This window comes from Phyllopteryx taeniolatus, chromosome 19, assembly GCF_024500385.1.
Source record: "Phyllopteryx taeniolatus isolate TA_2022b chromosome 19, UOR_Ptae_1.2, whole genome shotgun sequence".
NCBI classification, from domain to species: Eukaryota; Metazoa; Chordata; class Actinopteri; order Syngnathiformes; family Syngnathidae; genus Phyllopteryx; species Phyllopteryx taeniolatus.
In genome coordinates this window covers 4,312,086-4,338,210 of record NC_084520.1, presented here as the reverse complement: position 1 = coordinate 4,338,210, position 26,125 = coordinate 4,312,086, and the positions used below count along the sequence as shown (strand labels likewise).

General features: G+C 42.6%; 2 protein-coding genes across 4 annotated transcripts; one reads left to right on the top strand and one right to left on the bottom strand.

The window, feature by feature from the left end:
* The first annotated feature begins 290 nt into the window (after positions 1 to 290).
* csnk1db (casein kinase 1, delta b) lies at positions 291 to 14,424 on the top strand. 3 transcript variants are annotated; one of them, XM_061755208.1, is made up of 10 exons: positions 291 to 1,011; positions 3,355 to 3,465; positions 5,387 to 5,535; positions 8,433 to 8,661; positions 8,786 to 8,956; positions 9,065 to 9,213; positions 9,398 to 9,566; positions 9,840 to 9,973; positions 10,516 to 10,581; positions 12,920 to 14,424. In XM_061755208.1, the coding sequence occupies exons 1-9, from the start codon at positions 936 to 938 to the stop codon at positions 10,564 to 10,566; spliced, it is 1,239 nt and encodes a 412-aa protein (XP_061611192.1). In that variant the 5' UTR covers positions 291 to 935; the 3' UTR covers positions 10,567 to 10,581; positions 12,920 to 14,424. The 3 variants fall into 3 exon arrangements, with proteins under 3 accessions (XP_061611192.1, XP_061611194.1, XP_061611191.1); XM_061755210.1 differs by having other exon boundaries at positions 292 to 1,011; positions 10,511 to 10,581; XM_061755207.1 differs by lacking the exon at positions 10,516 to 10,581 and having other exon boundaries at positions 295 to 1,011.
* A 352-nt stretch (positions 14,425 to 14,776) lies between these two features.
* slc16a3b (solute carrier family 16 member 3b) lies at positions 14,777 to 25,892 on the bottom strand. The gene is made up of 6 exons (XM_061755206.1): positions 25,807 to 25,892; positions 20,717 to 20,973; positions 20,495 to 20,638; positions 16,787 to 17,394; positions 16,528 to 16,708; positions 14,777 to 16,163 (listed from the first exon to the last, which is right to left on the bottom strand). The coding sequence occupies exons 2-6, from the start codon at positions 20,937 to 20,939 to the stop codon at positions 15,841 to 15,843; spliced, it is 1,479 nt and encodes a 492-aa protein (XP_061611190.1). The 5' UTR covers positions 20,940 to 20,973; positions 25,807 to 25,892; the 3' UTR covers positions 14,777 to 15,840.
* Between the last annotated feature and the right edge of the window lie 233 nt (positions 25,893 to 26,125).

Genomic DNA, 26,125 nt, shown 5'->3' with positions numbered 1-26,125 from the left:
GTATGTACACGACAAGCAGAACGTTGGAGTACACGTGCCAGCCAGTTACCCAATCTGTGGAACAACAACTTGGCCATGTGAGCGGCCTGTATCATTATGCTGATTGGCCCTCTTGCAACCAATGAAAAAAGATCACCAGCAGCTGACGCACAGACAGCCAATCAGAAAACAGCAACCGAAGGCTGTGTCGACAGACCAACATGGGCGTGTTCGTCGCCGATATTTTGCCCATGCAAGGCAGGGCGTTTCCTCAAGAGGTTTATCTGCTTCAGTTCTAAAGGAAATTCGTCTTTGACCACCATGTTGATTAACAATAAGTGAGCCTTGCAGTCTTGCTTTTGATATAAATTAAAATATACCATGCCAAGCATTCACTTTCTCTTTTTCTACATAAAATCATTTAAGTAAACATTATAAAGCCTTTTATACGTTTTCGGGATGTTGTTTATGGTATCAATTAATGTAATGTAGAGTGACCTAATTGGTAAGTAACGAATATAATGGCCGGCACACATTTGGGAAATTTACATATCTGTCGGTGGTTGCTAGGGGAAGTGACGTCACTGACCAACCCGCTTTCACGACGAAGGAAAAAAAACTAGCCTTACGATTCGGGTGAGCTGAAAGAGTACTGCTGAGAGGTTTAAATCCATCCTAATCCTCTCGTTTTTTTGATTAAAATGACATTTCAAAGATTTAGAACATAAACTACGCTCTTTGTACTATCGATTGATACCAAAATTATAAGTCTTCGTTTCTCGGACAAAGAAAAAAGGGATGGTGAATTTTGGATTGTTCAGAAGAGACCGATTCTGGGAAAGAAGAATTGAGAATTAGTAGATTGTCAAACACTTAAGGAAAGTGGTAAAATAGACAATAGGTGGAAACCTAAGTGTATTTAAGACAAGGAAACGTTGAATTTAGCCAGCGACAAAATGGAACTTCGAGTGGGGAACCGATACAGACTAGGCAGAAAAATCGGAAGTGGATCGTTCGGTGACATCTATTTAGGTAAGTAAAATGTACTTAAAATGTTTGTGTTTTCAACTTACTTGTTAATGTTCGTGATTTTGCAGTGACCCTTTTGACAACGTATTACTGGCAGTAGTTTAAAGAGCCATCGTTATTATCTCTGGTCTTAACCTTTGTGTTGAGATCAGCCACTAATTTGGCTAGCATCCGATACAGTTTTCCATCTGTTTAACTGAAACAGTATGTCTATAAGCTGATGTTATTGACTGGTGTTAGGAAACATGGAGCCTGAGTTGAATTGTCGAGTTACTGCTATAACCGTGGAGCAAATTCGGGAATGCTATTTGGTTAGCCTGTTTCATTCGAATATACTACGTAAAATGAACAGGATTGGCAATGAAACCTACTTTGGGGTTGTGCTCACTCAAGGTGAGCGGAGAAGACCCACCCAAAAGTTCCTGTTGTTTACCCGTTGCTACAAGCTTCTCGTTTTCAATCGAGTCGGTCGAGAAACAGTTGGCCGTAGTTACACAATACAACCCCCTCGCCCGTCACCACAGGGAAGGCCACAGTCTCATATTTCTCGTTGTGCTGCTGGAAATCATAGCGATTACGTTCGTTTACTCGTATTTCTAAGGACGGATATTCACATTTTAATGAAATGCGTTCTACCGACACAATCGTTTTGTATCGTGGCTTTAATCAGATGAGTTGTTTCACCCAGTGAGCAAATTATCTGTCCCCACTGCAGTTTTCATTGGACTGAGAGGCCTGTGTTCAATGTTTGCACATCACTAAATTGTCACATTTTAAATACATTTGATCAATCATTATCCCTGAAATGATGAGCAATGTACAAGCAACTGTTTGTTAATCTGAATTTCTACTTTAGCAAATTCAATTCTTCATTTTGAACTTTGAGTTGGCTGGAAATTACATGGCAGACCACAGGGGATTAACATAACATAACATAATATAACATAATACATCACCGTGGAGATCGCAGACTTTTGCATTGATTACTCATCATGCAACCCTTAAAAAGACTGCACTGCCCGTACTAATGGGTTGGACACTGACTGTTGCAGGTTTACATATTACCCAAACCAATGGGCCACATGAAGTCTATTGTAATTCAGCATTTGACATTTGTTTTGACACTTTGTAATTGGACAAAGTCCATTCAATTGTTTGATGGGGAAAACGTTTGCAAAGAGAGAGTATATTATATATGCAGTGGGAAATCCAAAGTTGAAGACAATGCATGATTCCGTGGCACTAGTTGTTTCATATTTCAAAACAATGCATCTCATCGTAATTAGTGGAATTGTTCCAGGATCAAACTAGCCATCATAAAACCTGTAATGGTACATGCAATGTTCAAGTGGAATTTTAATGTTTACTGTAATACAGAAGTACAGATATGTATGTTATTTTTACATTGTCATCTGCTTTGTAAAATGTATTTTTTTTAAATATAATTGTGCAGCTCATATTGTACCGAGAAGCTTGACACTTTACTCTGTGACAAATAAGTTCTGTTTCTGGTTCAATTGTTGTCATTACACTTCTCCTTTGTGCCGTTATATGGTGTCATCGCAAAATGCCAAAGAAAAGTGGAAAAAGCACTAGGGGCGTTAATACTTTAGATGCTCTGTTTTTTTTCTGCTTTACTTTTTTTGGCACATTTTTCCAATAACATTTTGGACAAACTCCAGATTGTATAACTTTTGAGGTCGTTCGACTTTAGAGGATTTACTGTAAGACATAAATAGATAAACTCAAAATGGTACCCTCCAGAAACTCAGTTATTTTACTCTTGGGGTGTAACCTTTAGTACAGAGCATTGAAAATGTAATCCAACATCAGCCGGTTATCTGTTCCCACTCATTGATTATGCTTTGGCGTGTGTGTGTGTGTGTGTGTGTGTGTGTGTGTGTGTGTGTGTGTGTGTGTGTGTGTGTGTGTGTGTGTGTATATATATATATATATATATATATATATACACACACACACGTGTAAGTACAGTATCTTTGAACAGACTTGCATAGCAGTGAGAGGTCAGTAATGACATCACTGCAGTTGTCCTTTTTCCATATTTTTTTAGGTACTTGTACAAATGAATCATGCTGAAACCTTTATTATAAAAGCAGGCCAGTGTAATTACATACCGAGTATCTAGCTTGTGACAATCCAGTATTTATTTAACTTGTATTTAGATAAACCTAACTACATGTATGTAGCATTTGCTTGTGCAAATGGTAAACCATTCTTTAATCATAAGAATTCAAATGCAGAGCTCCTGAATTTAAAATATATTGATGGGATGCTGCTCTATTTTGTTAAATGCTTTGAATTCCGTGTGTGGGTGTGAATTTTTAGGCACGGATATTTCTGTGGGTGAAGAGGTTGCCATTAAGTTGGAATGCGTGAAGACCAAGCACCCCCAGCTCCACATCGAAAGCAAGATCTACAAAATGATGCAAGGAGGAGGTAAAATAATAGAATCCTCTCTTTTCTGCCTAAACAGTAAACCCCTGCCTCGTCGTGGTTCGCTATTCATAACTTCTCCTTTATGCTTTTTTTTCTCTCCGTTGAATCTATCCTCAGCTAGTCGCTGACAAACTCAACTTTTGGCATGTTTGTGTGATTTTATTGCAACACGCAAAGATGCCACAAGGTGGTGCTAGAGCCATGTCTCATAGGAATGTAGTAATTTGAGTCAAGGAAGTTTTGTTCAAGTGATAGTTCTCAACTGATAGAATAAGATCTTTTGTATTTTGGTGAGGAGCTACGTTTAGCCTGGGTGTTAAGTGGAGGTTAGTGTTCACCATGTCTGCATGTACACATTTTATCGAAAGCCAAATCATCTGTAAGCCATTTAATTTTAAAGGGACACTGTGCAGGAATTACTCCTATCTAGCGTTGAAATTGTGTATAGCATCCAAACATACTGCAGTCTAGACCCTCAGTTTTTCAAACACGTATTGCAACAACAGTATCCATTGTATATCAAAAAACCTCAAAGAACAGCAACACTGTCCAACAAAACTTAATGAAAAAAGTTGGCTTTAGGCTAATTTAGGCAGTGTTGACTTATCGAGGAGTAAGCCGGCAACTTCAGTTTCAAGATGGCAGACTGTCATGGCGCGCCCCTATTGGGTTACCACTTTTATGTATAAATAAATCTAAAATTCTTCGTTAAAGAGAATGTATCAGATTTTTAGCGGTGGTCATAATAAACCAATGATATCACAGATAAAGGCAGACATCGATTTTTGGCCAGTAAACAACTGAAAATGTTACACACTGTCCCTTTAAGGGTAATGTTATAAGTTGAGTTTGAAATTAGTGTTTTGGGATCCTAGTTTGTAAGGTATTCACAATTTAAACTGTTAATATAGGCAATATAAATATTTTGGGGGTTTGTTAATTACGCATGTTTTTACTGTCGTGCCTTTTCCACACATTGTTTCCACCTTTCTCCTTTTGCACTTTTCCATGCAATGTCGAACTAGCAAGCATTCAGGCTTCCAGTTGCTCCATGTCTCATAGTTTTACACATTTCTGGACTGTCAGGATTTATTCCAAATTCTTCTACCAAACAAAATGCTACATGAACAATATAAGATAGAATTTGACTGACAAATGGCTTTGATTCTTGACTGGTCAATGGAGCGAAATTTTAAATTAACATAGTGTTATTAATGTTATCTTTATGTATTATTTTTTGGTATGGTAGCATTTTATTGTTAGCCATCAATATATGTTGAACATACAGAAGGCCGAAATTATTTTTTCAAGCGCTGACATTCCCTTCATCAGAAACCGTGCTGCTGCAAGCCTGCAGCCAAGAGGGCGCAAATGTCAAGCACTGACCTATTCTCCTTTAATGAATGTACCGTTGCCGCTGTAAACAGTTCACCACTGGTTCACACGAGGGACAACAAACACCAAAAATAAAAAATAAACTGACAAAAAAAAAAAACAGCCGAGCTCTTAAAGATGGATGCCTACCTACTTCAGCGTGCCATCTTTAAAAAAGTTTTTTTTTTAAAATGACTGTCCGTGGCCCATTTGTCTACTGGTATGTCCATGAGCTACAAGTTTTAACGGGTATATTCCTTTTTGATTAAATTACGTTACTTTTATGTACAGTGGAACCACTGTTCACTGTTCATAATTCCTAGACTCCTTTTCCCAACCGACACAATTTTGCCTTGAATATTAAGGGAAATGGACTTAACCCATTCCTGCCTCAGAACCAAGTCTGTTCTGCACCTCTGACGCAGATGCCCAACAAGGAGTGGATGGTGGGGCTTACAGACGGCGGAAGTTCCACTGAATTTAAAATGTTGATGTTTCGATTTAACTTCCTGTTTTAATTAATCTGTGTCCTTTCTTGTGCTTGTAGTGGGTATTCCAACTATAAAATGGTGTGGAGCAGAAGGTGACTACAATGTAATGGTGATGGAGCTGCTGGGACCCAGCCTGGAGGATCTCTTCAACTTTTGCTCCCGCAAGTTTAGCCTCAAGACTGTCCTGCTCCTTGCCGACCAGATGGTGAGATGACTGACATGTCTTCCACTGTACCGTTTTCTCCCTTTTCCCCCAAGGGCTACATTGTCTTGGCCACATTCAGTATTAGGATATAGTCTTCATCATTTTTGGTTCAACCTTGATGTATTAAAGATAGCATATCAAAATCCGCAATAGTGGTCAGTAGTTTGGTTCGGTTAGTATAGATTTGTAATTGACTTTGTACACTAATTCACACTGATACCAACAAATACAAAATTGTATCGATGGAAAATGACATCCTTTACCCATGCCAATATGTTCTTCTTAAACCAATATACCAAGCAAATATACAAACTGAAAATTTTAATTTTACAGAGAAAACATGTCATCAATTGTAACTGGTACAACACTTGGTACAGTACAGAAGCGAAATTCTTGAGTGGCTGTAAAGGGCATTCTAAAGTTGTTTTCCACGATTACACACACAGCATGTACAACCCCAATTCCATTGAAGTTGGGACGTTGTGTTAAACGTAAATAAAACAGAATACAATGATTTGCAAATCACGTTCAACCTATATTTAATTGAATACACTACAAAGACAAGATATTTAATGTTCAAAATGATAAACTTTGTTTTTTTTAGCAAATAATTATTAACTTAGAATTTTATGGCTGCAGCATGTTCCAAAAAAGCTGGGACAGGTGGCAAAAAAGACTGAGAAAGTTGAGGAATGCTCATCAAACACCTGTTTGGAACATCCTACAGGTGAACAGGCTAATTGGGAACAGGTGGGTACCATGATTGGGTATAAAGGAGCTTCCCTAAATTGCTCAGTCATTCACAAGCAAAGATGGGGCGAGGTTCACCTCTTTGTGAACAAGTGCGTGAGAAAATAGTCGAACAGTTTCAGGACAATGTTCCTCAACGTACAATAGCAAGGAATTTAGGGGTTTCATCATCCACAATCCATAATATCATCAAAAGGTTCAGAGAATCTGGAGAAATCACTGCATGTAAGCGACAAGGCTGAAGACCAACACTGAATGCCAGTGACCTTCGATCCCTCAGCCGGCACTGCATAAAAAACTGACATCAATGTGTTAAGGATATCACCACATGGGCTCAGGAACACTTCAGAAAACCAATGTCAGTGAATACAGTTCGGCGCTACATCCGTAAGTGCAACTTGAAACTCTACTATGCAAAGCAAAAGCCATTTATCAACAACACCCAGAAACGGCGCCGGCTTCTCTGGGCCCGAGCTCATCTAAGATGGACTGCTGCAAAGTGGAAAAGTGTTCTGTGGTCCGACGAGTCCACATTTCAAATTGTTTTTGGAAATTGTGGACGTCGTGTCCTCCGGGCCAAAGAGGAAAAGAACCATCCGGACTGTTATAGAGGCAAAGTTCAAAAGCCAGCATCTGTGATGGTATGGGGCTGCATTAGTGCCAATGGCATGTGTAACTTACACATCTGTGAAGGCACCATTTATGCTGAAAGGTACATACAGGTTTTGGAGAAACATGCTGCCATCCAAGTAATGGCTTTTTCATGGACACCCCTGCTTATTTCAGCAAGACAATGCCAAACCACATTTTGCACGTGTTACAACAGTGTGGCTTCGTAGTAAAAGAGTGCGGGTACTAGACTGGCCTGGCTGCAGTCCAGACCTGTCTCCCATTGAAAATGTGTGGCGCCTTATGAAGTGTAAAATACGACAATGGAGACCCGGACTGTTGAACAGCTGAAGCTGTATATCAAGCAAGAATAGGAAAGAATTACACCTACAAAGCTTCAACAATTAGTGTCCTCAGTTCCCAAACGTTTATTGAATGTTGTTAAAAGAAAAGGTGATGTAACACAATGGTAAATATGACCCTGTCCCAGCTTTTTCGGAACGTGTTGCAGCCATAAAATTCTAAAATAATTATTTGCTAAAATCAAAGTTTTATCAGTTTGAACATTAAATAGCTTGTCTTTGTCATGTATTCAATTAAATATAGGTTGAACATGATTTGCAAATCATTGTATTCTGTTTTTGTTTATGTTTAACACAACGTCCCAACTTCATTGGAATCGGGGTTGTATTTTTCATCGCAATTCCATCTGTTTGATTAGTTGGTCACTGCTTCAATGCAAAATGATCTATCATGATCAGCAATCAAATTTATAAAGGGCCCGTGCATCATTAGTCATGGAAACTGTGTCATTTTTTTGCATAATCAGATTGATTGGGTGATAAACTAACCTATCAACCAGCATATGGGTGTTCAATGTATAACCTCTTGCTTCATATTTTTCACACTTTGCCCAGTTAATCACATGCTTCTCATAGCTATGTTGAAACTCTTAATGACACTATTATATCTTAAATGTTAAACATCTTACACTGTGCTAGGAGTGAGCAATATTACAGGCCAATCTATACAAAGACGCTTAAATGACAGGTTCTGTACGCATTTGTTCAACGACAGAGATTGTTTGTGCTCTTACTTTTTACCTAGGTGTGCCTCCCAATTTCAGCGCAGTCTTCTGTGGAGCGTGCTTGAACAAGTTTTGTTGAAATAACTTTGGTATTGCATAATCCCACTTGACAGCATTTACATCTGTAAAACTGAATGTAATGTCAAAGCCAGTTTTTAATGTTAAACTCATTGTTTCTAGCTTTTTATTCCAAATCTGCATTGTGTAGACTGCAACTGCCAAGTCACCTGATTTTTCAGTAACTCCATTTAACTTGTTGATGGATGCTCTGTAATAATCCATTCAGCACAGCACCACCTATATTGCTGAGGAGCCTATTGTTGCGATGGCAAGTGTTGTACAATGTAGGAAAACTGACAGTAGTTTGCCTTCATAATTTTTTTTGTTCCTTGGCCAGCACTGACTAATTTTGACAAAATGTTGATATAATCTTGTTTTTTCTCCTCCACAGATTAGTCGCATTGAGTACATTCACTCCAAGAACTTCATCCACAGAGATGTGAAGCCAGATAACTTTCTGATGGGGCTGGGCAAAAAGGGCAACTTGGTGTATATTATTGACTTTGGCCTGGCTAAGAAATATCGTGACGCCCGCACTCACCAGCACATCCCCTACCGCGAGAACAAAAACCTGACTGGAACTGCACGATACGCCTCAATCAACACCCATCTGGGGATTGGTACATACTCACACAGATGGAAAAATCTTGTTTTGATGTGAACGTGCTTGTGCTTGTCTGAAAAGGAGTTGGAAGTTTTCACCTATTTATTTAATTTTTTATTTGTTTTTTGCGTCTTCCACAGAGCAGTCAAGGCGTGACGATCTGGAGTCCTTGGGCTATGTCCTTATGTATTTTAATTTGGGCTCCCTCCCTTGGCAAGGCCTGAAGGCTGCCACCAAGAGGCAAAAGTATGAACGCATTAGTGAGAAGAAAATGTCCACCCCCATTGAGGTTCTATGCAAGGGATACCCATGTGAGTAAAGTTCTTGTACACTTTTAACAACTGGGAGAGTTTTCAAAATTGTAATAAATTTTAGCTTGGAGGTCTCAGCTGACATTAATTTTTGTTTCTCTGTCACAGCTGAATTTGCAACCTACCTGAATTTTTGCCGTTCCCTGCGCTTTGACGACAAACCAGACTACTCATACCTACGGCAGCTTTTCCGGAACCTTTTTCACAGACAGGGATTCTCTTATGACTATGTGTTCGACTGGAATATGCTCAAGTTTGTGAGTATTACATCATCAACTTTATTGCATTAAGTTTTGGATACTTTCTTTGACCTGTGTGCCAAACATGTCAGTGCTATATTTAAACAACATCCAAAAGAATTACTAATTCTGGTGAGGTCATGGCCTTGATTTGTACCGGTTTTGTTGGTGTCATTGTACTGATGATCATTGTTCTCAACAGGGAGCTAACCGTGCAGCAGAAGAGGCAGAGAGAGAGCGCCGTGACCGGGAAGACAGGCTAAGACATGGCAGGAACCCAGCAACCAGAGGAGTACCTGCTGCATCGGGGCGACCTCGGGGAGCCCAAGATGGAGCCCCAGCCACCCCACTAACACCCACTTCACATACAGGTTTGTAACTGTTCACTTGGTAACTATAGCCTCTTTTACAATTGCCATCGAAGCTGTTTTTGATGTACTGGTTGGGATCGCAGCGGTTGGAATTTAAACCAGGAAGTTACCCGTTTCCAAAGCAGTATCAGAGGTGTGGGCATAGGGTGGAACACCACCATCTGCAATGTAGGAGTTTCAGACTAGCATGTTGTGCTTGGTTACATCTACACTACTTGTTTACTGTTACTTGCAAGTTAAGTTCTCCTCCACCCATCTCCCTCTAATTTCCAGCTTCTCCACGTCAAGCATCTGGCATGGAGCGTGAGCGAAAAGTCAGCATGAGACTGCACCGCGGTGCCCCTGTCAACGTCTCCTCTTCAGATCTTACTGGCCGGCAAGACACCTCTCGCATGTCCACCTCACAGGTACAAGACGCTTGAGTTTATTTCCGCTCATTGTAATTTCAAGCACATATATTGTGGGAGTCCCATTTTTTTATGCTGACTCTCCCACATTTTCGGATAGACTAAGGAAGAACATTGTCATCTTTGTTTGCGAACTAACCATAAAGCAAGCAATGGGTGCCTGCTCGCTGTGAATACTGGCACGGGTCAGAGCTTTGTGTGCTGCAGATCACCGTGGATCACCACTGGCTGAAAAATTCTTAAAAGAAAAAATGCATGTCATGCAAGTGAATTAATTACAAGTCTCTAAATTCTGTCTGCTGCTGTAATGGTGTTGAGATAAACGTCATGAAATGCTAATCAAGTGCTAGGTCAGAAAACATGGCAGAAACTTCCCAAGGCCTATAAACTCAGTTCCCGACACCTTCTTGTACAGCACATCGACCTTGTATTTGAAGTGCTGCTCTTTTATTCTGGTTCACCAGTAGTGCAGTCGTTACGTGACAAGGTTTCTGACTTGACGTATTGGGCCTTGTCTCTCCCTTCCCCCAACCTCAGAATAGCATTCCCTACGAACATCACGCCAAGTAGACGCTCGCCACATACTTGTATGACCGTGGCAACACTGGGTGAGTTGCACACCCCCGTAAGCACCAGGAATGCATTTATCCAACTTCCAGTTCTACACTGTACTGCCTCAGAATAAATGATGCTCCTGTTTCCAGCAGTTTTTTTGTTAGGTTTTTTTTTTATTTTATTTTATAAATAGTTAGTGGTAGTTAAAAGCTGGAGTCAGATACACAATTAATCCCAAGGGAATTACATTTTTTTAATCAGTGCTGAATAAAACCGTACTACATAAATCAAGAGCCTGGCCTCCAGTGTCAATGAGGCAGCCAGTAAATGTGTGTCTTAAAGACCTGTTGGATCAGAAGTCGGAAGGTTGCAGTCCCGAGAACTGGTCTGGATAATGCATCACAGTGTGCACCATAGTCCAAGAATGTAACTCCCCCTCCACATTGCCTACTCAGATCAGAAAGAATACCTTTTAAACAGCTTTGTCTTTGTGGCTTGTTGCTTGCACCATTGGTTTGAAGCCACATACATCAATGGCACGCACTCACTGGCCCAAAACGAACTCCTACCCCTTGACACAACCCTTCCCCAGTGTGGCTTGGTGCAGTTGTGGGTTTCTGTTATTGTTTTTACCTGCCAAAATCTGCGTCCCTGCATATCCTCTGTGATTTTCTCCCCTTAACACTTGCACGAGATTGAGCTACTTGTTTTGCATCTTAGCTTGAATCGTCCTCATAGCTCTGGCAGAAAGCACGCCATCCAGTTGTTCAGACATGGAGTGCTCTGTGTTTTAAAGGGAAGAATGAATGTTTCAGTTCATAAGCTAGTTCATAAGCTATATATTCACCAAAATGACAACCTGAACCGAGCATTAACACGCACAGTGTGTTGAGTAATGACTGGATGGCTGCAAACATTCCTACTGGCTGTGAACTAATTTTCCATGATGGCAACCTTTTACTTGTATTATGTGAAAGGGTTTTTTTTTGTTTTTTAATAAACTTTGAGCTGCACAAAAAAATTACTTTGTATTTTTTAGTTGAATCCCAGTGCACTATAGTGGAAAACATTGACAGAAAACCAGTACAGAGGGTCGTTGGTTGACATGAAGTCTTGTTCCTACAACTTTGATGTGACCACAAAGTTGCAACACAACGTGTAGTCTCCATCCCTAACCTTTACACAGTCATAAAGTCATAATTAATTCCTTAAAGTCCCTTTTAAAGTGAAAATAAAAGTCATAAATTTACCACACGACATAGAAGTGTTGTTAACAAGGCAAATCACGACTAGACATTTTCAAAAGGTTGGAAAATGTGTATGGGGAAGCTGCTGTAGGCTACAGCACAGTTAAAAAGTGGGTGTCCAGGATCAAAGGCAAACAAGAGCCTGCTTTGATTGCTCGACCATAGGCTACTGTGCTGTAGCCCATTTCAACTACCCAATACACGTTTTGCGACCTTTAGAAAAATGTTCACTGGTAGTTCCCCTTCCAAAGCAAGAAATTCAATCACAGGTAGTGTCTCATTCCTCTGCGCAGGAGCACTTTCAGTAAGTCAGCCTGGTCAGTGAGGAGCGCTGGTGAGTGGAATTCAGTACCTGAGGAGCTTAAACTGCTTACAACATACAAGGCCTTCACAAAAAAACTGAAAAAGTGGCTAGTTAACACCTATAGCTGCCAACACTAAAATACAAGTATGTTATGAGCAAAACATTTTTGGTTTTATTCTCTCTTAATAGTATAGTTTGATTATGTATCCTGTATTATATTGTCTTGTAGATATATTTTACTGCTTTTTTACATCATGGCCATGGGACTACAGATGAAAACTAGCCTTCTGGCTAATTCTGGCTTTTTTAACCATGTGTACTTCATGTGTTTTATGAAATTGCATTGTCCCCTTTCAAAAATAAACTGATAAACTAAACTAATATAGTACACTCTTAAGTCCGTTTACATCATTGCTCTCGCATAGTTAACAACGTACCAGATGAACTCCAGCTCTTGGAATTTCTGTAATATTTCATAAATAAATATAAAGATAACATTGTTTTAGCTCAGTGTATTTTACAAAATGAATACAAGCACAGAGCTTAAATGTCCGTCCATGTGATGTGTTAGTCTACCTATGTTAAAGGTTAACTCTTTTTCTTATTCTGAAAATCTGAAAATGAAACTTTGGGGCGATGCACAATGGGATACATTTGCTTTTCTAGTAAATATAATAATATGATGGCACTATTTGGACCACTACACATTCAAACAGCACTACAAAATGGCAAACTCTCTATAAAGGGCACAATATAATGGATCAGAAGTGATTTTGGCCACGGTCTTCCTTCTTGACTCTCATACTGACGTTCCATCTTCCCATCTCTTGTTTCCGCTAGATGGTGTCAAGCGCACTGCCTGCTGGTCTCCATCCTCTAGCTCCTCGATGAGCCAGTCTCAAGTAGCCTTGCAGTCCAGTCCACGCCCACTGAGACACAAACAGACACTAATAGTACTACGGCCACTCTGAATTACTACTGCAACAGCTACCATGGGAAGCCACCTCACTTCAACCAGCTAACTGGAAGTGCTTTCTTACTGACTGCTCTCAGTACCGTCACCTTATATTGTTAACTCTTTCCCCTTAGCCACCCCCAGCCCCTTTTGTTGTTGTTGTCTCAGTCTGAGTGTTGGACTTCAGGACTGTTTTCTGTCCACTTTTGCAGGAGATATCCGGACAAGCTGCACTGCCCCTCCCCAATCAGGTCACACGTTTTTTCTAAGCATGTCTAAAGACAATGATTGTGTCCAGGGCAAACATGGCAACTTGCTAGTCCTTTCATTGATAATCTACAAACTGTCTTTGAGTCCAACTACAGACTCAATTGATGGTTCGCTCAATGTTTCTACTGTATTATCATGCTAATCAATAAAATGTCTCATTTTTTTGTAGTAGTAGTAGTAGTTTAAGGGTGTGTATAGATAAATACACACATGCACACATACGGTGAATGTACCAAACATGCTTTGGTATTTCAGACGCAGGAGGCTTATTGTATTCTCCTTTTCGTTAAAATGCATAATCATTTCTTGTCCACAGTGCAGTGTTCAGTGGGCCCTGTTCCCTTTCTTAGTGTTGTACCAAACAACTGCACTTTATGAAGGGTGGCAAGAGCTTCATTTGACACTTTTGACCAGACTTCTATTCACTGTGTACAGATAAAACATTTTGCGCCATCTTATTTGTATTGTTTTAAAGCTGTGAAATACTTGCAATGTAGATGTGTAAATATCTTTGTCTTTGATTTCCTTCCTTCCGAGTTAGGGATGAGTCTCGGCGTTCTTTTGAAGCTTTGGTTTAGGAGAGGCCAGCTGCAGCAAGGTTAGGCAGCCCTGAGTGTAGTGTCTACTTGTCGGTGTGTGTCCTGTCACCCCACCCCTGCACTCCCCTCCCTTTTTGTCACAGCAGTGCTAGTCACAGGCACTGTACTGAATGTGGCCCACTCTTTTTCATACACTTGGCTGTTAGGGGTACTGTTGTGAGTATGAGAGTTGATTTTCCCCTGTGCCCCTTGAGCAATGCAAGCCTCTAAAATTTCCACTATTTGAAATGACACATTGTAAAGAACAAAGTTTCATCTTTTTTGCAGGCTTTCCCAGCAGCATTACCCCCCCCCCCTCTCATTTTGGATACAAATGTCCCGGACACCTGGCTGTGAGTCACCATGTCAGTTGAAATAATGCCGTCATTGTTTCTGCTGGCCGCCCTCTAATTTTTGATTTTGACATGTTTTCGGTCAGCAAATTGAAGAAAATAAGTAACCGGGCCAGCAACATTTGTTCTGACATTTATATTTGCCACTGTATTTGTGTACTTAAATTGTAAATAAATAACTCCTTGTAACCTCTTGTGCGTTGACTGTCTGTAATGTCCTTTTTGAAGGAATGTTGGGGTGCTGTACAAGCTTTAAATTGAGGGATTTGCACATCCAAGCTTTTTAAACTAATGTGTATAATGGGATACTGCTGTCTTTTAAATTATCTAAATAGTTCTACTAAGGAAGAACAAAGTAAAGCAGAGAAATGTCAACTTCCACTGTAGACAAGAACTAAAAACAATGCAGCTTTTAAACTATAATGTGCATAATGGGATACTGCTGTCTTTTAAATTATCTAAATAGTTCTACTAAGGTAGAACAAAGTAAAGCAGAGAAATGTCAACTTCCACTGTAGACAAGAACTAAAAACAATGCAACAAAGATACACATCTACATTTATTTTTCAATAGAATATAGTGCAAGAAGCATGTGGTGTCACATTGCCTTAGCCAAAATAGTGAAATGTGCAATGTAAGTTGGGTTCACACTAGTGTTTGACATTTTTATAGAAAGCAGACATCACAACATCTATTGACCCTGACACAACACGGCATCACACCAGTCTTGCATCACAAAGAACAAATAAAGTTGACACAAATCAAGTTTTCTTCACTGGTGAAATGAAAAAGGCAAATGCATAAAGCAGCATCAAGTATTAAAAAACATAAGGGACAAAAAAACAATGTTGCAGCATAGACAATAGAGCTACAATAGCGAGCTTTTCTGGGAGAATGTCTTAAATTTGACCATCGACGGTGTTGTGATCTAAAAGGGAAAAAAAATTTGATATAAAAGTGGATCTCAGGACTTGGCAGTAAATGAAACCAGTCATGGTCACTGGTAGAATGGCGTGAGTGGTTCTTTAGTTGTTTTTAGCATAATCCCGGAAAGAAGATTCAATGTTTACACTCTTGTGTATTTTACTCACACCAATACAGAATAACCATTGATTTGTTTTTTAGGCTTATTGCTGAGTGCTTTTTATAATATATTGAACTAAACAAGCTTGGCAAGATATTCCAAAGTGGTCTGCAGTCCAGTTGTACACCACTGCAAAGTACAACCCAAATAACACGCTCAAAGTGGTTACTATCTAAACCTGCATACAACCACTTAACCACACCTTTAAGATGACGTATGAGCAAACTCATTTTCTGATTCAGGCTATGAGATGCTAAAAGGATTTTATTTGGGGCGGGGGGACGCCCTTGGTCGAGCTCATGAAATGTTCATGAGGTGGCAGGAGCAGAGTCTAAACTAAAGAATTGAGAGGAAGTATCTGAATTCACAAGTACAGTACAGTATTGAGGTAAAAGCCATTTACTTCCCTAGCTTTCTTCCTTTTACGCAATACTGCATATCAACCAATCAGTATGACAGTGATCGTACTTCGTGCTTTTATGTTTGTCCTCATGATACTGATAGTGTCTTTTCTTACAGCTTTATAATGATGAGCCTTCAGTATTCTCTTCTCCACCATCCTTCTGCGCATTATCCCCCCCTCCATGCAAATCGCGAGCTTTGCCATTGTATTTTCCCCTTTCCTCTTCTTCCCGCTTCTCCCCATCTGGGCCCTCTGTCTCATTGTGGAGGCTCTCCATCTCTGCAGTCGTCACAGCCATTTCCAGTTTAGCCTCCGGATCTTCCTGTTTTCTTGTGATGCACAGGAAGTTACCCAGGGCGATCACAATGGCTGACAATGTGACCTCGCAGCCCGCCAACAAGAAGACGTACATGTACTGATGAGTGGCATCCAAGAGGCGACCTGGCGGAGAGGACATGAGCCACTATCATTTAGGTAAAATACACCCATGACTTACAACATACTTGCGTCCCATTTTTTTTCATTGTGTGGTTGAAATGCTTACTTTCTATATTAAATGTTTTTACGCTTACGCTTTGACATTCACAAAATGTTAGCCACTCAAGATTTGGTTTTCCCATCATATTTCTTCACCTCCGTCCTTCCCATTTTAGCATGATAAGCAAGCAGCCTTTTCATAACCCTGACTCCATTGTATCAAGAATGTTCTAAATCCTATGAAAAATTATGGACCGTTGTGCATTTCACATCTTTTTATGAGTACCTTACCAACTCAAGTGACGCATTCAGATTTGAGTGTTCTTACCTGCTCCAGGAGGGCCCACTAATACAGCTATGGCTTCCATCAGCAGCACAAGGCCAATGGCACTGGAAAACTTGTCTGTCCCCACAATAGCCATTAGAACCTCAAACTGTAAGGCTCCCACCATGCCATATGACATGCCAAAGAAGATACAGAAGACCACCAGACCTCCATAGGTGTTTGCCTGAATTCCAAGACAAGAAGGATGCTTTCAAAGATGACTGCTGTGCGTTAAATATAGCTCAATAGCCTTTATCCTTACCCGTGAGCCAATGAGATCAGTGACTCCGTTGAAGATCATAGCAAAACTGAACAGGTAGACGCACCTTGGCCGTACCCACTTAAGGCCTGCAATGATTCCACACAGAGGACGGGCAAACATATCTACGAATCCCAAAATTGTGAGCAGCAGGGCTGAAGTAGTGTCCTCGTAGCCGAGTCCTTTAGCATAGTTGACCACGAACACAGGTGGCACAAACAAGCCCAGCACCATAATCGAGGCCGCAACAGTATAGATGACAAATCCTCTGTCCTTAAACACACTGAAGTCTAGCAGTTTCTTTTTTGGCTTGGACTGTTTCTCCTCTGTAGCTGTAAGATGACCATCCTCAAACTCTTGAAGTTTCTTTGGCGGCAAGAGGGGCCTCATTAGGGCACCACAGGCGCAGCAGTTGAGCAGAATTCCCCCCAGTATGAGGAAACCACCTCTCCAGCCGTACTGGTACTGAAGAATTTGTCCCAGGGGGGAGAGACAACACAGTGCCACAGGGCTGCCCGCAGCTGCCAGGCCGTTGGCCAAAGGTCGCTTCTCACTGAAGTACCGATTGAGCATTATCAGCGATGGCTGGAAATTCAATGCCAGGCCCAGACCTGGAGAGATAAGAGGGCAGCGTTACAGAAATAACTGAGAACCATGTGACTCCCACGTGATAGGCCAATACAAAGACAAAATGACATCAGATAGAGATTTCTCATTTAAGTATTTGATTATTTGTTGGGGATGAGAATCACAATCGATTGCACAACTACTCCCATACCTCGGTTGCAACCCTACACACTGAGTGAGGCATTAGAGTGAGTTAACGCAAGCTAGCCAAGTTAGCCCATTATGTTCCATCTGCTGGACAGTCGGACTGCCTTCATGTTGACATGAACTCATTTTTCGCAACAAGAATAAGTAAGCTGCAGGTTCTTTATTTTCTTTCATGTGGCATGCACAGTATTGTATGTTTAAAGTGAAGCCGTTTAGTTGACTATTGTTCTATCTGCAATTCTGTTTTGCCGTTCAGTTAACATTTGCTGAACAATTCGGGCTCCTGTATTGTGATTCAAGCAACACTAATCTTTACTCTAGTACCTCTAGTACAAAACTAGGTTTGATTTAGTGGGAAATTATACAGAAAGTTAAGCAGTGTGAAACATCCATCCATCCATTTTCATTACCGCTTATCGTCACTAGGGTCGGAGGCTGCTGGAGCCTATCCCAGCTATCCTCGGGCGGGAGGCGGGGTACACCCTGAACCGGTCGCCAGCCAATCGCAGGGCACATAGAAACAAACAACCATTCGCACTCACATTCACACCTACGGGCAATTTAGAGTCTTCAATCGACCTACCACGCATGTTTTTGGCATGTGGGAGGAAACTGGAATGCCCTGAGAAAACCCACCCAGGCGCGGGCAGAACATGCAAACTCCACACAGGCCGGGACGGGATTTGAAGTGTGAAACAGACACCAACAATAACAGTAACACACAGTGGCGCACGCCACAAATGAGCAATCCACTAAAATGGCAGAAATACTACGAGCCATTGCAGTAAATAAATGCATTCTTTTGCCCATCATTTCAAAGCAGCTGGGACACCCAAGTAACCACAAAATAAATGTTTTCATTAAATAGAGTGCATTTATTATCTGTGAAATCCTACCAAATTCTAGGTCAAACAATATATATTTATATAAAATGATGAACAAATTTGTATGACTAGCACTCAATGTAAGATTTATGCCACAGCTGCCTAAATTAACAGCACTGCCAATTACCCAAATCATTCTTATATCTCTGATCAGATGTAGTAGCTCTTTAAATGACGTTATATATTTTATGATTATTTACATGGGCCCCCCCTTTTAACAAACTGTTTTAAGACAACTACAATTCACCAATTTCTCCACTAGGTAGCGCAACTACACTCTGTTTGATTCTACTTGCAAATTAGAATTCCAGAAAACGTGCAGTACAATTACATTGTGGTCATCTACAACTATGCATCTTTAGTTTATAAATTGTTTGTTCTGATTTTGTTTTCTGAGCCGCTTTGAGTATTCAGTCAATTCGACACCATATTCATTCAGTGAGTTGGGGGGGCTAAACGTTACAAGTTGTATGGATGCACCCCACAGCACAACAGTAAACATATTTGTAAAGTAATACATATTTATGTTTAGCAACAGTAATTATTATTAGCTGGTGGAGGAAGATGCTGGTCGGAGTTCCTAAAGGCTCTGGATGTTGTGGGGCTGTCCTGGTTGACACACCTCTGCAACATCGCGTGGACATCGGGGACAGTGCCTCTGGATTGGCAGACTGGGGTGGTGGTCCCCCGTTTTAAGAACGGGGACCGGAGGGTGTGTTGCAACTACAGGGTGATCACACTCCTCAGCCTCCCTGGTAAGGTCTATTCAGGGGTGCTGGAGAGGAGGGTCCGTCGGGAAGTTGAAACTCAGATTCAGGAGGAGCATGTGAGTTCGCCCAACCAGTCTACATGTGTTTTGTGGACTTGGCGAAGGCGTTCGACCGTGTCCCTCGGGGAGTCCTGTGGAGGGTGCTGCGGGAGTATGGGGTACCGAACCCCCTGGTACGGACTGTTCGGTCCCTGTACGACCGGAGTCAGAGTTTGGTCCGCATATCCAGCAGTAAATCGGACTCGTTCCCGGTGAGGGTTGGACTCCGCCAAGGCTGCCCTTTGTCACCGATTCTGTTCATAACTTTTATGGACAGAATTTCTAGGCGCAGCCGAGGCGTAGAGGGGGTCCGGTTTGGTGGCCTCAGTATTGCATCTCTGCTTTTTGTTCTGTTGGCTTCACCAAGCCGTGATCTCTAACTCTCACTGGACCGGTTCGCAGCCGAGTGTGAAGCGGCTGGGATGAGAATCAGCACCTCCAAATCTGAGACCATGGTCCTCAGTCGGATAAGGGTGGCGTGCCCTCTCCAGATCGGGGATGAGATCCTGCCCCAAGTGGAGGAGTTCAAGTATCTTGGGGTCTTGTTCACGAGTGAGGGAAGAATGGAACGGGAGATCGACAGGCGGATCGGTGGAGCGTCTGCAGTGATGCGGACTTTGTATAGGTCCGTTGTGGTAAAGAAGGAGCTAAGGCGAAGCTCTCAATTTATTGGTCGATCTACGTTCCTACCCTTGTTCCTGGCCACGAGCTGTGGGTCGTGACCGAAAGAACAAGATCCCGGATACAAGCGGCCAAAATGAGTTTCCTCCGCAGGGTGTCCGGGCTCTCCCTTAGAGATAGGGTGAGAAGCTCGGTCATCCGGGGGGATCTCAGAGTAGAGTCGCTGCTCCTCCACATTGAGAGGAGCCAGATGAGGTGGCTGGGGCATCTGATTCGGATGCCTCCCGGACGCCTCCCTGGTGAGGTGTTCCGGGCATGTCCCACGGGGAGGAGACCCCGGGGACGACCCAGGACACGCTGGAGAGACTACATCCTTCGGCTGGCCTGAAAACGCCTCGGGATCCCCCCCGGAAGAGCTGGATGAAGTGGCTGGGGAGAAGGAAGTATGGGCGTCCCTGCTAAAGCTACTGCCCCCGCGACCCAACCTCGGATAAGCGGTAGAAAATGGATGGATGGATGGATTATTATTAGCTGTTTGATAGCAGATGATTCATCCCGGTCTAATCTTGGTTGTCATTATGTTGCGTGGTCTAGGGGACTAGTGGGTGTTTCCTGGAACTTTACCTGTAATAACACCAATGCAAAAGTAAATGTGCATGATGCTGGTTGCAAAGGAAGCCAGAACCATTCCCATCGAAGCGAACAGTCCTCCTACCATCATCACCGGTCGACAGCCAAACCTGTTCACCAACACACTACACAGAGGACCTAGGGGTACACACAGTGAGGACACGATTATTATTGCACTATTATATTTCTGTGTAGCTCTGTGACACAAGTGCCTACCTGTGCCATAGAGCATGGCAAGCAATATGGATGATATCCAGGCAGTGTCACTGTAACCAACACCAAACTCTCTTATTAACTCCTTGAAGAAGACACTGACAGCCTTGGGGAAGGCGTAGGAGAACCCAGTGATCACAAAACAGCCGACCAACACCGCCCAGCCCCAGCCGCCATCTGGTGCCTTCACACCAGTAGGTCCATCGTCCACCACTGCACCCCCCATGCCGTTCTTAGGTTGATGTGTTTGTTCTCAGAATCTGCAAAAAACACATTATTCCTTTCAACCACCATATGTGTCCAGAAAAGTTTTCTTTGTCCCAGTTAGAATGAGTTTTTCTCATTTACAGTGGTCATCGTGTATATACTTGGAGGTTAGAGGCATTGGGGTGTGTGGGGAAGTGTAAGAGAACACTAAATGAAGCGAATATGGGAACACGGCGTCCTCTGTGGGTGATAAACTGTTGACAGCTTGTCAAGCCTACTAAAGCTTTCTCCTTAGCCACTGGATTCTCGTCACTATACACTATATTTTTATTTTGTTTCGGGTATGATTCAGACAGATGTGAGGCCATAAGCATTTGTCAGCTTACGCTTATTTGTAATTTTTGTAAGCATATCATTCCATTGCCAATGGCTCTCCAACTGACATTAGAGCAGCTTTGTCCAATAGCTGCCTGTCAAGAAGTTTTCAGTCCCTAACTGCAGTTTAGCACCAGTTTTAAAGCTTTATGGCTGTAACAAAGCCTCATTGCATAGTACAATTTATGCTATCAATGGTAAGTTTCTCAAAACAAGGAGCTGTTCCTGAAAAACGACACACCAGAAGGCCTGTCACTACCACCAATGAGAGAAACACTTAGAGCAGGCGTTTGTGCAAAGCCAGGGAAAGACTGAAAGTTGATCCGGAACACTCGACCGACTCATAACATTGAATCATAATACAGTTGATTTTGACTCTTTTTCACATTGGAAGAAATAGAAATAATTTGTTACAGAGTGAAACTGTTGCCGCCATAAAACTTAAAATGTCTTCAAGGTATATTTTAACATTCTTAGACAAGTTTAAAAAAATATTTTGAACATTTTAATGGCGATTGATGATGAATGCCAAAGATTTATGATGTGTAGTGAGTAACTCACTCACTTTGTAACACTCACTCACTATGTAACAACTGACACACAAATGTAAAATACTTCCATCTATCCATTCTTTGTAAAGCTTATCCTCACTAAGGCAAGTTACATACTTTGAATGATAAAACGTAAACACAATAAAACATTTTTTATTACCGTAACTTGAATAACAAGTGATAATGTGTATGGTGATACTGGAGTCTTCTCATATTGTTGTGCAAAAAAAAAAAAAAACAAGCCAAAGAAAGAAAGAAACAAACAAACAAAAAGCAGGCAATAATACTTCAATGCTAACTGAACAGAAGTCTTGTGAGGTAAGCTGAGTTCTCACGTGACGTCACAGCAGATGGCGATTCGAAATCCGAAGCGTTGAGTGACTTTTAGACGTGTATTTTTGTCTATTACCTGCCATCTGGTTAATATTCCCTCTCCAAGTTAAGCTCCACCATGACCTATTCAGTCTTACTGTCAATCTTGTGAAATGTGTGACAGGATATTTCGTCATTGTATTGTGAAACTTGTTGCCGCAATTTCTTAATAGTGAGACTAACTAAAACGTGAAAGCTGCAAGTTCATTTGGGCTACTCTCCTGGTGACTTGGATGACCATATAGTGGGACTAAAGTAAAACAAGTAAGAGAAAAAGTTGGTTTCATTTAAGATGCTGCCTTCCTACCAGAGGCACGGCGTCAGTGACCCCAGCCTGACTCCACCATTCTGTCCAGAGCCAAAGAAATATCAGCACCATTACTAATTTAAGACCCTCCGGGCCGCCGCAATCCGTTGGACACACACCCGTGCACGCACACACAGCAGCTGTCAAATGGAACATTTCTCATCTCTAACAGTCAGATGAAAGGTCTCAAGATATCAACATGCTTTGTGTATGTGTGCGATGCCGTTACAGAGTAACCTTCTAAAGTGTCTATGCAACTAGCCACCTATCTACCTATCTATATAGCTATCCATCTGTATCATAGGTGTCAAACTGAAGGCCCCATTGTCTTCCGCTTATCCGAGGTCGGGTCGCGGGGGCAGCAGCCTCAGCAGGGAAGCCCAGACTTCCCTCTCCCCAGCCACTTCCTCTAGCTCTTCCGAGGGGATCCCGAGGCGTTCCCAGACAAGCCGAGAGACGTAGGCTCGGCTTGGCTCCTTCTTTACCACAACAGAACGATACAAAGTCCGCATCACTGCAGACGCTGCATCGATCCGCCTGTCGATCTCCCGTTCCATTCTTCCCTCACTCGTGAACAACAACTGCAAAAAGCAGAGATGCAATTCTGAGGCCAACAAACCGGACCCCCTCTACGGCTCGGCTGCGCCTAGAAATTCTGTCCATAAAAGTTATGAACAGAATCGGTGACAAAGGGCAGCCTGGGCGGAGTCCAACCCTCACCGGAAACGAGTCAGACTTACAGCCGGCAGTGGGGGCCAAACTCTGACTCCGGTCGTACAGGGACCGAACAGCCCGTATCAGGTGGTTCGGTACCCCGTACTCCCGAAGCACCCCCCACAGGACTCCACAAGGGACACGGTCGAATGCCTTCTCCAAGTCCACAAAACACATGTAGACTGGTTGGGCGAACACCCATGCATCCTCGAGGACTCTGCCGAGGGTGAAGAGCTGGTCCACTGTTCCACGGCCAGGACGAAAACCACACTGCTCCTCCTGAATCTGAGATTCAACTTCCCGACGGACCCTCCTCTCCAGCACCCCTGAATAGACCTTACCAGGGAGGCTGAGGAGTGTGATCCCCCTGTAGTTGGAACACACCCTTTGGTCCCCCTTCTTCAAAAGGGGGACCACCACCCCAGTCTCCCAATCCAGAGGCACTGTCCCCGATGTCCATGCGATGTTTCAGAGGCGTGTCAACCAGGACAGCCCCACAACATCCAGAGCCTTTAGGAACTCCGGGAGAATCTCATCCACCCCCGGGGCCTTGCCACCGAGGAGCTTTTTAACCAGGAGGTCTTCGAAGTATTCTCCCCACCGGCTCACAACATCCCGAGTCGAGGTCAGCAGCGCCCCATCCCCACTATACACAGTGTTGATAGTGCACTGCTTCCCCCTCCTGAGACGCCGGATGGTGGACCAGAATTTCCTCGAAGCTGCCCGGAAGTAGTTCTCCATGGCCTCAACAAACTCCTCCCATTCCCGGGTTTTTGCCTCAGCGACCACCAAAGCCGCATTCCGCTTGGCCAGCCGGTACCCATCAGCTGCCTCAGGAGTCCCACAGGCCAAAAAGGCCCGATAGGACTCCTTCCTCAGCTTGATGGCATCCCTCACCGCTGGTGTCCACCAAGGGGTTCGGGGATTGCCACCACTACCTTACGGCCACAGCTCCGGTCGGCCGCCTCTGCAATAGAGGCGCGGAAGATGGTCTACTCGGACTCGATGTCCCCTGCCTCCCCCGGAACGTGAGCAAAGTTGTGCCAGAAGTGGGAGTTGAAACTCCTTCTGACAGGGGATTCTACCAGACGTTCCCAGCAGACCCCCGCAATATGTTTGCTTCCCCCACCATCGGAGCCAACTCACCACCAGGTGGTGATCACTTGACAGCTCCGCCTCTCTCTTCACCCGAGTGTCCAAGACATGCAACCGCCCGCCTTCAAGCCCCACCTCCAGGCCTGGCTCCAGAGGGGGGCCCCGGTGACCCGTGTCCGGGCAAGGGAAACCTAGATCCATATATTTTGTTCTTCATAAGGGTTTTTGGAGCCATGGTTTGTCTGGTCCCTCAACTAGGACCTGTTTGCCATGGGTGACCCTACCAGGGGTGTAAAGCTCCAGACAATTTAGCTCCTAGGATCATTGGGACACACAAACCCCTCCACCACGATAAAGTGATGGCTCAAGGAGAGGCCTTTTTAACATACATTGTAAAAAATAGCTGTATACCATAATCATATATTTGAGTGAGACAATTTTCTGTGACTTCTGATTTCAAATTTAATTTGTTTTGAACAATTAAACACTTGGATTATTTTTTTTATTCTGAAATTATATCTTGTTATTTGGAAAGAACCAAATGTTTTTACATTTACATTGTATTTAGCATCATTTCAAGCTGTCCCTGGTCCATTCTAAAGTGACATGACTCAATCAGACATATGTATGGTTTTTCTCAGTTTGTGAGTGATAGGCTACCATAACTATGTTTGCCAGACCTGATCTATCGATCCATCTACTCAACCATTAACCATCTAACCATCCATTTATGAATCTTTCATCGTAAATATTGTTGTGACTAAAGACATTCAGAGGGTGCTAATTGGGTCTCTAGGCAACACTTGCCCTGTCAATAGCAACCCTAGCTACGCCACTGATGAAGCACCGGGCTCGATCGGGGCTCCTCCGTTTTATCATGCGTTCATGAAAATAAACATCAAATGTTTTTTTTGTTTTGCTTTTGTTTTTGATGAATGGCTGGAGCTGTATCCAATTCGTCCGTGTTTACAATAGTAGTAACTATTTTGGGAAACCGGCTGCGTCTTACGTGTGTCGGAGAGTGTGACGTCACACGGATGCTGCCGGGCAAAGCCGGTTGGCGGACGTGAGGACCGCGGCGTCTCTCTTCAAAGGATCTTTTCAACTCTAAATCCTTGGGTATTGCAGATTTCACCATTGTTGTGATAATCTCACGTTATACAGAGCGCCTGACGGCCTTTTAAATACGACAATATATTTTTATGTTGACACATTGTGGACTACAAATCTAATGTAATTATGACCATCAGCAGTAGGCTACGCGATTAGAATCCGTTGTGACAAATATATGATATTCTAAACACACGTTTGCCTTCCTTTCCCAAATTTTATCACCCCGTTCTTTTATAATTAAAAAAAAACACACACCTGTTGCTTCTACCGTAAATAATAGCGCTGTTGCTGTCGGCAAATGAAATAAACCATATATAGTAAAATAGTCGGGTGATAAAGCACAAAGAATCACACAGTACCTGCGGGGAGATGCTGTCGACCGCAGAGCCGCTTCAGACCATGTGAACTTGCTGTCGTCACTGGTTTTATAAACGGCGGTGCGCTGATGGGACAAACCCAATGGGACGCACGAGTCACAGTTACGTCACTCGAAAAGGTCCCCACGCATATTTACATTGATACCGCGATCGGCATGCATTTTACAGATTCTCATTGTTCCTCAGTTTTTACATATCATTACTAGTTCCCAACGACCCTGAACAAATATAGGCAGGATGGAAGTATATTATACATTTTATGTATAAAAATAGATTTTATTTATTTATTTAGAATTCAATA